The 12,948-nt window shown below is 43.5% G+C and overlaps 1 protein-coding gene across 1 annotated transcript in view; it reads right to left on the reverse strand.

Annotated features, from left to right (window-relative positions):
* Positions 1 to 389: 389 nt before the first annotated feature.
* Positions 390 to 12,948, reverse strand: part of RNF213 (ring finger protein 213) — a 135,061-nt gene continuing 122,502 nt past the window's right edge. Inside the window, exons 58-67 of the mRNA XM_054975559.1 lie at positions 10,441 to 10,692; positions 8,248 to 8,380; positions 5,786 to 5,869; positions 5,280 to 5,460; positions 4,966 to 5,167; positions 4,765 to 4,842; positions 4,264 to 4,461; positions 3,121 to 3,210; positions 2,839 to 3,017; positions 390 to 2,631 (exon numbers count right to left, since the gene is read on the reverse strand). Coding sequence (XP_054831534.1) covers positions 2,478 to 2,631; positions 2,839 to 3,017; positions 3,121 to 3,210; positions 4,264 to 4,461; positions 4,765 to 4,842; positions 4,966 to 5,167; positions 5,280 to 5,460; positions 5,786 to 5,869; positions 8,248 to 8,380; positions 10,441 to 10,692 — 1,551 coding nt within the window. The 3' untranslated portion in view covers positions 390 to 2,477. The remainder of the gene's footprint in view (positions 2,632 to 2,838; positions 3,018 to 3,120; positions 3,211 to 4,263; positions 4,462 to 4,764; positions 4,843 to 4,965; positions 5,168 to 5,279; positions 5,461 to 5,785; positions 5,870 to 8,247; positions 8,381 to 10,440; positions 10,693 to 12,948) is intronic.

The raw sequence follows: 12,948 nt of genomic DNA on the forward strand, positions 1-12,948 counted from the left end.
ATGGCTGACAGAACCAACCTTTATCCCCAAAAGCCCAGTACCATGGGCAAGATTGATTAATTGTTCCTCTTAGGCCAAGATGGGCAAACTTTATCATTTGATCTTTTTTTTTTTCTGAAGTTGTAGAACTTCAGAAAGTTTGTGGGACAAAGAAAACAGGCCAGTAGGACTTTTGCTGTCTTGGGTTTGGGGGGGGGGTCATTATTCAGAACACTGCAAGCTCCGACAGACAGTGTCTAGTAGTTTTACGGTTAACGTTCCTAGACGTTTTCTGACAGTTTGAGACAACCCCAACTTCCCCGATTGAATTCAATGTACCAGCTTTCCCCCACCAAGATAAAAGAATTTTAAGACACTTTGAATAAGAATACAAGACTTCAGCAGCAAATACAAAAACTATTTATTACAAAAAAAGAGCAAAATCAGAAAAAAAAATTTAAGACTGAACATTGTCTCAAATCCATCAGCATATTGGTTGCCCATTCCGCCATTTACTGCCCCCGTCAAACAGCTGGCTGCAACGCTCGTGCTAGTGACATCACATTCCTGACAGCAACCTCTGCATGCCCAGACCCAAAGAGCAGGAATGCGGCTCATTCATTCTGTGCATGAACACACATTCCAGTACACGTTCTCAGAAAGAGCAAAGTAGGCGACACGGCACCAGAGTCACAAATTCCTACCCGTGAGAATATCAAGGTAACTGCTGACAGGACCCAAAGATGTATGACTGTTTCTGGAGCTGTGTTCGAAATCTGCTGTGGATTCTCAGCTAGGACAGGTCAGGCTTAGAAAAACTGTGCTTGTTGCCAGTAGCACTGGCACCCAGGATTTCTGTGAACGAAACTTCTGGAGGAAAGTAATGTATACTTAGCCCTTTAAAAAGAAAACAGCACAATTAACTGCAGAAAGTGCATCCAGAAAGCTGTTCTGGAGGAATAGGAGTAAAGCAGGGCTGTGGAGAGTCACCAGTAGCAGTGACTTCTACTTGTCTTCACCCTAAGAGAGGCGTGGCACCTAGTTTGTTTTGGCAAAGGTTTTTCTTTTTTTTAAATGTCAATGTACATTTATTCTCAAAACAACAAAAATCAAGTTCCATCAGATTGTTAATGGTGTGTCAGTTTACCCAGGTGACATGGATGGCTTCAAGGGAAAACGGAAGAGTCTCAATTTCATGGAATCTATTTATGTTGTTTCAAGAATCATGATCCAAAGTTAACTGACCTTGTTGTATTTGGTTGACAAGCCAACTCAATGGCTGTACATAAAAGACTGTGATTGTGGGGGAGGGATATTCTCTGCTCGGTAGATTTACAATGGCTTCATAAGCAGAGTCCTACCCTTGTAAGCCCAGTGAAGTCAATGGTGTTACAAGGACGCAACTCTGCTAAGGACGGCACTATTAGCACGTTTTACTTTTTCCTTCTTCAACTTGATCAAAGAAATGTGCGTGAAAGAGTCTTTCAGTTATGAAACTCAGCTTTTCAGCCCGAGAGGGATTTGTGAGAAATCATGATCTTAGTTATACATTTTAACAGTGGCAGTGTGTCAACAGGAATATCAAATACAAAATATCATAGGGTATAAAAGGTCAAATCAAGGAAAATAAGTTTGTACATAGAGGGATCCAGCCTCCTATTAAGATGATTAAAGGCGTGAAGAAGGTTGCCTTGACAGGCAAGTAAGCCAATTCATAACAAGAGAGACGCAGGCTAAAGGCAGCCTTGGTTTATCGCTTTATTAAAAGGGCAGGGGGAGTATTTGCATAGGCAGTAGTGTCAAGTTGCAATACAGGATTTCTGAGAGTATGGAGTTTAAGGCAGCTACCTGAATAACTTCTCTGAATGTGAGGTTTGAAATCCCTCAATTCTAGTGCCCTGGTGCAAAGAGAAACAGGCAGTTTGACGACGTGGGGAATGGCATGGCAAAATAAAATGGATAAGGAAGTATGTCCCTGATCAGAGAGGAAGGCAGCTACGGTAGCACTTATTAGAAAGGGAGTATATAAAACTTGAAAGAGAAGCAAAGAATTCTCCACCTCTTATGAGGTAGTACATAACTTCAGGTTTATAGCAGCATCCCAGGGGGTCTTCCCGGAATATGTGCCCCAAGATCTCTGGCTAGGACTCTAGAGCAAGTCATTAAAAAAAAGATCTTTGTCTCCTTCAGCTCCTCCTGTGAATGCAGTTTGCATCTCTAAGATGGATTTTTTGAAAACAGCACAGAGGGGGTAGACATTTTAGCTTGTACAGCAGAAAATCCTGTGTATTTGTGCAATCAGTTTATTCAAGACACAGTGCAAGGATTCAGGTTGTTCCTGAGCTGTGGAAGACTTTTGGCCCCCCAATTTACTTTGCTCAGTACAACAAAAGCAATACTGTTACATCCAGTGTTGCTACTTATCCTTCATTGGTTAACAAAAAGGAGTCGAGTGGGAAGAGGGAAGACAGTGACACTCTGCCAACTGATGTGCTTCATTAACTGAGTCTTCGATCTCGCTTGAGAGTTGCAGCCGCCTTCCAGACAGCGATACACTGGGAAAGCTGAATGTCTTCTGGGAACATATTCTCTAATTCCACGGGCACCTCAATCGCTTTACTTTCAAGATATGGAATAAGGGTGTCCTTCAGGCTAAAATACAAAGAATTCAACACAAGTATGATCATCCACTCTGTTGTAATTTAATTAATTAAATTTAATTAGATTCTTGCCCGCCCACCCTCCCCTCACAGCTCTTTAATGGGGAGTTACCCACTCCACCTTCAGAGCTCCCAATTCAAGTGAAGAACAAAATAAGCCACGGCACAAGAGGATTTGGTCTGGCCTTAGCAAGCCTACCTCCAGTCAGGGCTGAATTTATCCTCAGCATTGGCATATTTCACTTTCAGGGTTATCATTTCATGTAACTCCTGGAGAAAGGTCTCTACCCCAGCCTGGATAAAGAAGGCATTGAGGAGTTTGGTATTCTCTGCACTAAGCTCAGCTTTATAAGGATCACCAACCTCTGCAAAGGGATCCTGGAATATTTAGCAAGGACAAAAAGAAGCTTAGGTTAGGAAGAGAGGAGAGAAGCACTCCGCTTCCAGTTATCCCACCCATTCTCCACCTAGCCCTTCTTACCCTTTTCAGTTGCAACAGCTGTTCAGATTTATGGCTGGAGAGCATCTGCCACAGGGAAATTGTGTTCTTCAGGCGACATCGACTCAGTGTCTGAAAAGAATGCAAAAACCTCTCTTTAGGCCTGGATTCCTATAATCTCAATTCTGAGTCACACAAAAAGTATAACTCTAGAATTTATGCAGAAAGTATTAAAGTATCTGTTTGGGGAAAACTTAAATATGATGATTATTTGCATACATTTTAGAGAGCCTGAACAGCAATCTGTAAATTTTACTTTTCAAGAATTAGTACTTAAATGTTGTAGTGTTTATTGACTGTATACTGAACAGCATGCTGGTGTTTAACATTTTGTCTTTTTATTTAAACTATTAAACAAATTACATTATTTATGTATTTACTTGTTATTCATCGTTTGCCTTTCTTGCTGTGATTCAAGGTGGATTGCACAGAATAAGTCAAAAGAATTAACAAGATGAGAGCATCCAGTAGTCAATGTAACAGGATTTAACTTGAGGAAATCTGGAACCAACCAGAGATCCAAAACAACGATGAAGCAAAATGTAAAACCAGGTTTTAGAAATCCCCTTAAACCCTTTGACACCAGTGCTGATCCAGGGTACATTGATAGCACAAGTAACCACTCATTTGAGGCTGAGAAATCTGTCAGGACACCAATGGACTAGCGTGCAATCTTCGAGATGCATCTCAGACCTTTTGCAGTATTTGATACTGCAGTACAACCACTGGAACACATACACAGGGCTATGGTGTGCCATGCGCCAATATCCTCTATGACATCATGAGGGAATCTATGTTGTGTTTCTTAGATTAGACAGCACAAATCTGTATGTCTGGGACTGGTGCTGCTAATCTGTGTTGGAACTCTTGGGTAATTGAGGAAGTGTTCTAGCGACAAGAAGAGATGCTATTTTGGGTTTTTTTTAAAGCTAGAAATTATCCAAGAGGAAGATCAGCAGCAATCACTTAGGGGACGACTATTGATCGAATATAACCAGCCAAGTTCCTTAAATAAAATGTGCCTCCCTGCATGCAAATGCGGGGATTCAATGCAAAGCCGTGTAAATTAAAGATTAGACCCTGAAGGACCTCTCCCTGCCAGCTGCACTGAACCCTTTAACTCGCCTTCAGTATGTGGGCGTTCGTCTGAGTGCCCATTTGCAGGGTTCTTTCCACGTAATCAGTCAGCGTCATCTCTGCTTCTCCTCCAGCCGTAGCCAGGAATCCTAAGGTTATTTCAGTGACAGACAAAGCCTCGCAGACGTCACTGAAGGACTGCAGCTCCCCACTGATCATGCTAATTGTGGAATTTGGAAGGGCGCTCTGTAATTCAAGGGAATAAAAGCCAATCAGCATCCATCATTTCTGCCTTTTGCTGTACGGAAAAGACTACATGCCATGTGGCGATTTCTTCAGGAAACAGACAACAGAGGCTGTTGTGGTCCCTTGTTTGGGTTCTAGATCCTTTCCTGAGATTATAGCAGGAAAATATATATGGACTCCATGGAACTCAGTGACACTTGCTTCACAGTAAACATGCAAAGGATTATGCCGTTAAGAGCGTGGAGGGTTGATCCCAATTTTCATAAGACGTATTGGAAAACACCCAGCCTGCATTCTGCTTACCTGCTCCAACTTGTTCTTGATATCACGGAACAAATGCTCATAGTTTCGGTCATGCCTGTACACCAGAGTGGGTATGCCCTATCAGGGTAGAAAACAAAAAAACAGATTCAGTAAGTGGGAGCTTTCTAGGAATGTCCTCTGTGCAAAGCTTAGCTTTCATGGGTATCAGAAAATCCAAGAGGGAGAACGGAGTTATCTCACCGTCAGTACAATTAAGGGTTTCCCCTGTAGGAATCTGCTCATGACCTGCTGCTGGATTTTTTCCAGGTCAAATTCCTGGAGGGCCTCCCCTCCTTTCTCAATGCTGTACTGGCAATTGGACAGAATCACAGGCATTAAGTCCTTCTCCAACTCATACGTGATCACGTGCAAATCGGTCACTTCTGCCGGGCTGACAGAGTAGCTGTAGAAAAGGAAGGGAGAGAATGAGACGTCTCGTTTCACTGCTGATTTGGCAACAGTAAAGCCATCTGGCTTACAGGAAGCAGAGGGGATCTCCAAAGTGGCAAGCATACCTCTTGGCATCCCTTGTAGATTTTTCTGTGGTATAGACAAAGTCATTGTGCAAAGCAATGAGATAGCTAGCTAAGGCTGTGGAACACAGGCCCAGACCTCGCCTGCGAGGCAAGAGGATCTCAAACGGACTCTGCAGAGTGAGGTCAACATCGCAATAGCCATTTGGGAGCTTAATTTCACCTGTAATGTGAGAAGAAAACATTGCTCAGCAACAGGCCCAGACATGCACGTGGGAGCCTGCTTTTGGCTCATGCCTGGCTTTTAAAACAATTACCACCTGCTGAATTCAGGACTGGAGGCAGGTATTAAGCATGAGGGAATGAATCATGCTATGCTCTACTGACTATATATGTGCACAGACGATAAGGCTGAGTAGAAGACAAGGTCCCATTCCAAAATCATGGCCTGTTCAGAATACAAAAGAAACAACCTTCCACTAGTTACTACCAGATGACCTCCCAATTCTGTCATTGTGTCATAATGAAGGACTGAACTGGACACTCACCATTTGTTTCCAAGGATCTTCTGAGCTTGTTCCAAACAGACAGAAATGTTCTAACTCGTTTTTCCATAGTACGTTTTATGACTTCTGGAGAATGCAAATAATAAATAGCATTTAAGATCCTCGTTTGTAGAAGGAAAACTAAGCCTGTTTAAGCCGTGCATCCACATTCTTGTGTTACAGATAAAGCAAGGTTGCATTCACCTGTAAAACAGGGTTGCACTTACCCATAACTGCTGTCCATAGAGTGGTCATCTGCATAGGCGCACGCAGACCAGGCACAGAGAAGGTTTCTAGAGCTTTCTAGATGAATAGGAGTGCCCTTCCTTCCTTTGGTGCTTTCCCACCAAAAACATCACATGACCAGGAGAACGGCCACTATTCCCTCAGTTCTCTCCGTGCTGCCACCGGAGACCCCCCAGAAACTAAGGTTCCAGAAAATTCACAGTGGGGCAGGAGGGCGGGATGTGTGTCAGAACAAAAATTCAGCGTAAGGTAAGCGCCAGGTCTTCCCTGCCCCTTCCCCTCACGACCCCAACCAGGAGTTTGGGAATATATGGAACCAACAAGAAAAAAACTGCCTTCAAAAAGCACTGGGTTTAGAGGTGCAGGTTTATCATCTCTGTTGAAACAGAAGCAGCTGAAGAGCCCCAATCCATTACACTGATGGTTCCAGGCTGCTATGTCACTGGGTTAGCTCCTGCCTCCAGGGACTGCATCTTGGAACCAAGGACAGCCTAGGAGGAGCAGGCAAGCACATTTCCAAAAGGCTTGGGGAAAAGCCTCTCAGCCTCGGATCCCAGGCGTCTGTTAAGCTACTCCTCCAGTTGTCTCCCTTCAGAGACCACGCAGCCAAGGGCCTAGTCAGGGTGGCAGGCACCCAAAATTTTAAGAAAAAAAGCCTCTCAGCCTTCAGGCTGAGAGATCTGCCACTACTCCATGCGTCTCCCCTCAGAGCTGACACAGCCAAGGAGGAGAGGGGCCTCTATCCAGGCAGCATACAGGCAAAGCCTTTGAGAAAGAGCCTTGCAGCCAAAGGCTCCGTCAGACCACATTTCCGGCCTTCTCCCGTCAAACTCGAGGGGGCAGGTACCTTTAATCAGGCTGGTGTGCAGCTCCAGCCTTGAAGGAAGAGCCATTGTGAGAAGGCTCTGAAGGGCCACACCTCTGGACTCAGCCCTTGGTACTCAAGGGAGCCAGGGAAGCCATCAGGCTGGCACAAAGCCTCAGCCTTGAAGGAAGAGCCATTGTGAGAAGGCTCTGAAGGGCCACACCTCTGTACTCAGCCCCTTGGTACTCAAGGGAGCCAGGGAAGCCATCAGGCTGGCACGAAGCCTCAGCCTTGGAGAAGAGCCATTGCGGGGAGGCTCTGACAGGCCCACACCTCTGGACTCAGCCCTTGGCAATCATGGGAGCCAAGGAAAGGGCAGGTGCCTTTAATCAGAATGGCACTTTCCAGCATCTTGAAGAAGCCACTCTTGAGTCATAATGATGAAGGGAAAGATAGAAACTGTTTTTTTAAAATGTAGTTGTATTCTTCACTAGAATGTTTATTAAGAGTTAAAACCTTAAAAAAAAAATAATTCTCAGCCTCAAGGATGCGGTGAGGGAAAAGAAGAGAACAGCAATGGAGATCCTCTTTCCATAGTGGCAAAAAGAGAACTGAGGGAATAGCGTCCCTCCTCCTGGTCATGTGATGTTTTTGGTGGGAAAATGCCAGAGGAAAGAGGGGCACTCCCGGTCTTCTAGAAAGCTCTGTAAATCTTCTCCATGGCCTCCAAGAAACTCACAAGCAGGCCATGAGGGCAACAGACCTCCCCACATCTGGTTCAGCAGTTCTATGTAGTTAATATGGGTCAGGCCTATCTTCCATGAAAGTGTTTTACTATGCTCCCCCCTCTGAACCACTGGAAATCACCATATCTTGCAGCAGTGAATTTCATAAGTTTAACATTTTTAAAATATCCTTTCCATACAATAAAACAAAACACAACTTGTCTGAGATCAGAGGTAAACTGCACCTTGCTGGTTAGATAATGCTGACTTCCAAGTGTGCACTGCAAAAATGAATCAAAAGCGTATGAAAAAGGAAATTTCATCAATCTGGACACACAATCCAGCCAGAGAAGCACTTTTACATCCTATCAATTTTAAAGACAGAACCGGGGGATTCAAAAATGCTTCACTTGAATAGTACTGTGCCCAATAAACAATTGCTGCATGTGTCCCAATGATGCAGAGGTGCCACATAACATGCTCCACCCACAAGTTAATACTGAAACAATTTCCTTCCATTTGATTTTTACCATTATGCAGCTATTAAGACAAATACTTGACACACATTCACAAACTTTACATTGATTGGGGTGGTGAACTTGCTGAAGTGTGTATCTTTGCATTCAGTGCTTTGCTTAAGGCATTTTGTGTTCTGTTCTCAGATCTCAGGGCTTGGCAATCTTGCTCACCTGAATGTAAACTGCTGAGGAAGTCACCAATTGTATGGAATTCCAACTCAACAACGTTCTGGAACCTCTTCACCAGGTCTTTCTGCAGAGCCAAAATCTCTGGCAAGAACTTCACCAGCCTCAATTCAGCTTCCTAGAAATGTTGTAGAATAGAGGATGCCAAATAAGCCAAGAGACCGCCCAGGATCTTAAAGAAATGGCAGAACTGATGGCTGCCAACAGGCACCAAATCACATACTCGGAGAGCTGTTAATATTCCACAAGTCTACCAGTTATCTCACTGAAATAGTTTCCCAGAGGTATCAAATGAAGAAAAACTGGAAGTGCTGGCAGGGTTTGGAAACCAGCAAGAGCCTTGCACAGACAGTCTACTGGTTACAGTTGCGTTATGCACACTTTTGTCCACTGCTCCCAGTTTTTATCCCCTTCAACCCCTCAAAGGCTGCCAAAATGTTCTGCCAATGCAGGATGAAGTATCTACATGAAAGACACTTACCCAAAGTTGCGTGATTTATTTTGAACAAATATTTGCGCAGTGCAAGTGTGGTAAGCTCCAAGTAAAACTGCCTCATCGTACAGACAGCATACAATATTTTTGTGATAATTAAACATAAAACAAACTGACACCCTAACCTTCCATTTTACTGTAACTAAATAAAAAACCCCTATGATTTGTCTTCTAGACCCTTCTCACTGCTCCCTCCAAGCACTCGCTCTATCTTGAAAAGGCAAGCAGGTGCCAAAAACCTGCTTATTGGACTGCTTTCACTGCCTATTCCATTCTCCATAGTACGGGGGGGGGGGGGAATTCCATTTGTATTCATAAACTTTTTCATCTTTCATGTATACAGCAAACATGTTTCTGGTAAAAAAAAAAAGGATGGAGTTTGTAAAACTGCATACTTTAACTTTGTAGCTTATAGTTCTTGTTGTATCCCGAACATCAAGGACTGCGATGATATTTCAAAATCTTTGGACACTAGCATTTAATTTCTAGCACACATTCATTTTGGTACCTGGGAGTTGTCTAGCCATAACCTCACAAAATACTACTTTTTACAAGTTCAAGGAAAGAGTTATCGCCACATCCCAGGTTTCAATCTTTGAATGGGTTCCCAGGAGGCCATACTACAGTAAAGTATGAAGTAGCAGAAGGCTTTTATATGCCAGGTTTTCAGCAGAATAGTGACTTCTGAACAGGCTTTGGTAATTTATTTTTCCAAGAACAGACCATGTAACATCAGCCAGGTAACAGGTTACTGCCTTCAGGGTAATAATGTCTTCTTGGCAAAGGGGATACATTATGTGATTTTTTTAACTTTTAAAATGAAAAGCTATAGCCAGGTGGTGATTCAAGTGAACAGAGTGTGTGGTTACATTGCTTAACCTTGAGACAGTTTTCCAATCCAGGGAGCCCTGTATCTTTTTCTTTTATGTGCAGGAGAAGGGCAGATTTTAATCAAAAGAAGTCCCAAGAAGAATTCTACACTGCTTTCCACACTGCTACTCCAAAATTCTCAGCTTCCACTGCCTACCACCCCATTTCTGTATTTTAGTTTTTAAAAAATAAGCTATTGAGAAATGGATCACACACCTCCTGGCATCTTGTCTGATTTGGTCCAACGTATGGCAGATGGCTGCCACAATATTCAAGTTTGGTAATATTGGTTATCATATCTCTCACATAGTACCCTGAATCAAGTAACCAGAAGAAAGATGACTTTGTGTCAAGCAGAAATGTATACCATGCTTGACAAAGCCTAAAATACAGCAGGGTAGCTGCAAGTTTAAGTAATTGACTAACCACCGTGAGCATTAGAATTTGTCCTCAGGTTCTTCTCCTTTCAGCAATGTGTGCATGAATAAAAGCTAGATTAATCAAATCCTGAATCCACTCAGCACTTTTAGGAGGCAAAGTACATTTTGATATTAGAATGTCTTCACCTCATGGACACCAACACAAGACTCTCTTATGCTGGCGCTGTGATTTTAATACTTCAAAGCACACAGATAGTTTGATATTTACTGATGTTCCTCAGCTTTTGACAAGTAACTGACGGGAGACTCTCTGCTCTTAAGATCAAAGTAATCATACATTTAAAAAACAGAGGAAAAAACTAAGACACAAAGCAAATCTTACACTTGGGCCCATATCCCAAGACAGGGCCATGGAAAACATATGGTGACCCTCACCTTCTGCAGAAATTTCCACAAGATGGGCACGGTATCCTTGCCACCTTTCTGCTGGACAACATGCCCGAGGTATTCGACCGAGATCCTCTTCCTGCAGCTCCACATTTTAGAACAATGGACGGTGCTGTTCTTGGGCAGTCTGGATAGGAAGTTTGCAGGGTCTCCATATATAATTTTAACTACAGGATTGGAAGAAATTCTCTCATCCTCGCTGATCTGCTGGTTCAGTTCCAGAAGTGTTTTATCCAGATGCTGTTTAGAAAAGTTTATTGGAGGAGGGGGAAGAAAGGCAAAGTGATATGAATGAAGTTTAACTCTTGGCAAAAAAAAAATCAAGATCGGTGATCTAGGTTTGATCTAGTTAGCTAACAACAGAATTTGATTATTTTTCCGCAGAATCCTTATTGTCTCAGCTTCAAAAGCTGAAGTGCTTATTTCTTAACATCTAGGGTAAAAATAGTACTTAGAACATGTCTCGATGGGTCATCAACAAGTGGGGTTTGAAAGAAACAGTATTTCAACACAGAGAAGCTCATCTGGAAAAAGACTAATCATCAAATATGTAAACAAACCAGTTTCTAGGGTCTGCCCAGCTTCGCATGAATAAACTGAACCCAAGATGAGTCTATGCAGAAGAGAGAGGTAATGCTACTCAGGTAATGGCTGGCTCAGGTTTTGGTAGCCTTCTTGGGAGTTCTCTGGATCAAAATGGAACATGGCCCTGTAAGAAAGCCTGGTCCTCATCTCAGATGCTGCAATCGCCAAATGCAGGAAGCCAATTTACCCTCCGTACAGTGTTCCCAATATCACCCATTTAGTTTTCTCCCATCTATGTGAACGGCTGCCAGTTAACTAATTTTCAAGTTCCACTCGAAGGCAAGGTTATAATGAGAGTAAAAACCAGCCGGCTATCCTTGACTGTAGGTGAACCAGCCTCAAGCGTAAGAGATGCAATGCAAGGCGTCTTTGTGAAAAGCCTCCCCCCTGCCAAAATTTTGTTAACAGAACAAATTTCTTGTGGCTATAATCCTGTTTGACACATTATACTATCCAAAAAGTGAAATGAATTAAACATATTTGGTAGATTGCCTCTGTTCTAGTTGGAAAACTAGGAAGGTGCCAAGTTCAGAATATTTTTTTTGCAAAGCATTTTGTAAAAAAATTGTGATGGCAACTTGCAAATGTAGACTACTGTGTGTGCAAACAACAATAGGATAGTCTACTGTGGCATTTAATGGCAAGATGACAAACGTCTTTATGAGCCCATACCCTCTATGAACTCTAGTATCCTCCCCCAACCTTTTATTTGTACTTTAGAGAAAACAGATTGTGGGGGATTCTAGTGTTGCTAATATACCCAGAAAAACCTTTCAAAGCTAATGAATGACCCTTATTTGGCACACCACTGGCTGAATATTACAATCTCCTCTGAGACTTAAGATTCATTTTCGTTCTTCTGTGCGTCCCCCACATGGGGACTGCGCAAGCGCAGGCCTGCCAACGGAGGAATCCGATAGCTTCCAAAGAGCTCTGCTAGGGGTCGCCACCGGCCAGTCACGTAGCCCAACCGTCTTTCCCGCCTAAACGGGGCACGTGACCTGGGCGGAGCGACCCCCTCTCCCTCAGTTCTCTCTTAGCCGCCGTGAAGAGAGGATCTGTGCTTCTGAGCCAGATTTGGTGGGCAAAACTTCTAGAGCGGATGTTCATGTCCCTTCCCTTGGCCCCAGATATCCTGACACGGGGGACTCTATTCCATCATGACCCCGAGAGGCTACGTTTGACAGCTTGGAGAATATACCCTCAATAGATAATTTTTCTGAAGAGGTTAGGTCAGTTTTGCTTAATGGTAGGAGACCATCCACTAGGCTCTCTTACAAGGCTAAGTGGGCACGTTTTTCCAAGTGGGTTCAAACTAAGGGGTACTTACCTGACTCCTGCCCCCTCTACGCTGTCCTGGATTATTTCTGTTACATAAGAACACAAGGGCTGGCTACGTCCTCTCTCAAGGTGCATTTGGCTGCCATTTCAGCCTTTCATCAACAGGTTGGGGGAACCTCAGTATTCTCGCACAAGCTCTCTCAGAGGTTTCTGAAAGGGATGATGAATTTATATCCTCCACTGTTGCACCCTGTCCCGCAGTGGTCCTTGTCCCTCGTGCTGTCGCAATTAATGTTGCCACCATTTGAGCCTTTGGCGACATGCTCTCTGAAACTTCTATCTTGGAAAGTTTGTTTTCTCGTTGCTGTTACATCTGCGAGAAGGGTAAGCGAGTTGTCTGCGCTGAGAATTGACCCACCCTTCTTGCAGTTCCACCCAAATAGGGTGGTTTTGAGGCCATGTATTAAATTTTTGCCTAAGGTGGTGTCATCTTTCCATCTGGTACAAGACATTACCTTGCCCATTTTCTTCCTGAACCCTCAGTCGGTTGGGGAACAGGCCTTGCATTCCTTGGATTTGAAGCGTGCCCTGTCTTTCTATCTAGATAGGACTAGGTCCTTTAGAAGCAGC

This window comes from Eublepharis macularius, chromosome 4 (genome assembly GCF_028583425.1).
Source record: "Eublepharis macularius isolate TG4126 chromosome 4, MPM_Emac_v1.0, whole genome shotgun sequence".
Lineage (NCBI taxonomy): Eukaryota > Metazoa > Chordata > Lepidosauria > Squamata > Eublepharidae > Eublepharis > Eublepharis macularius.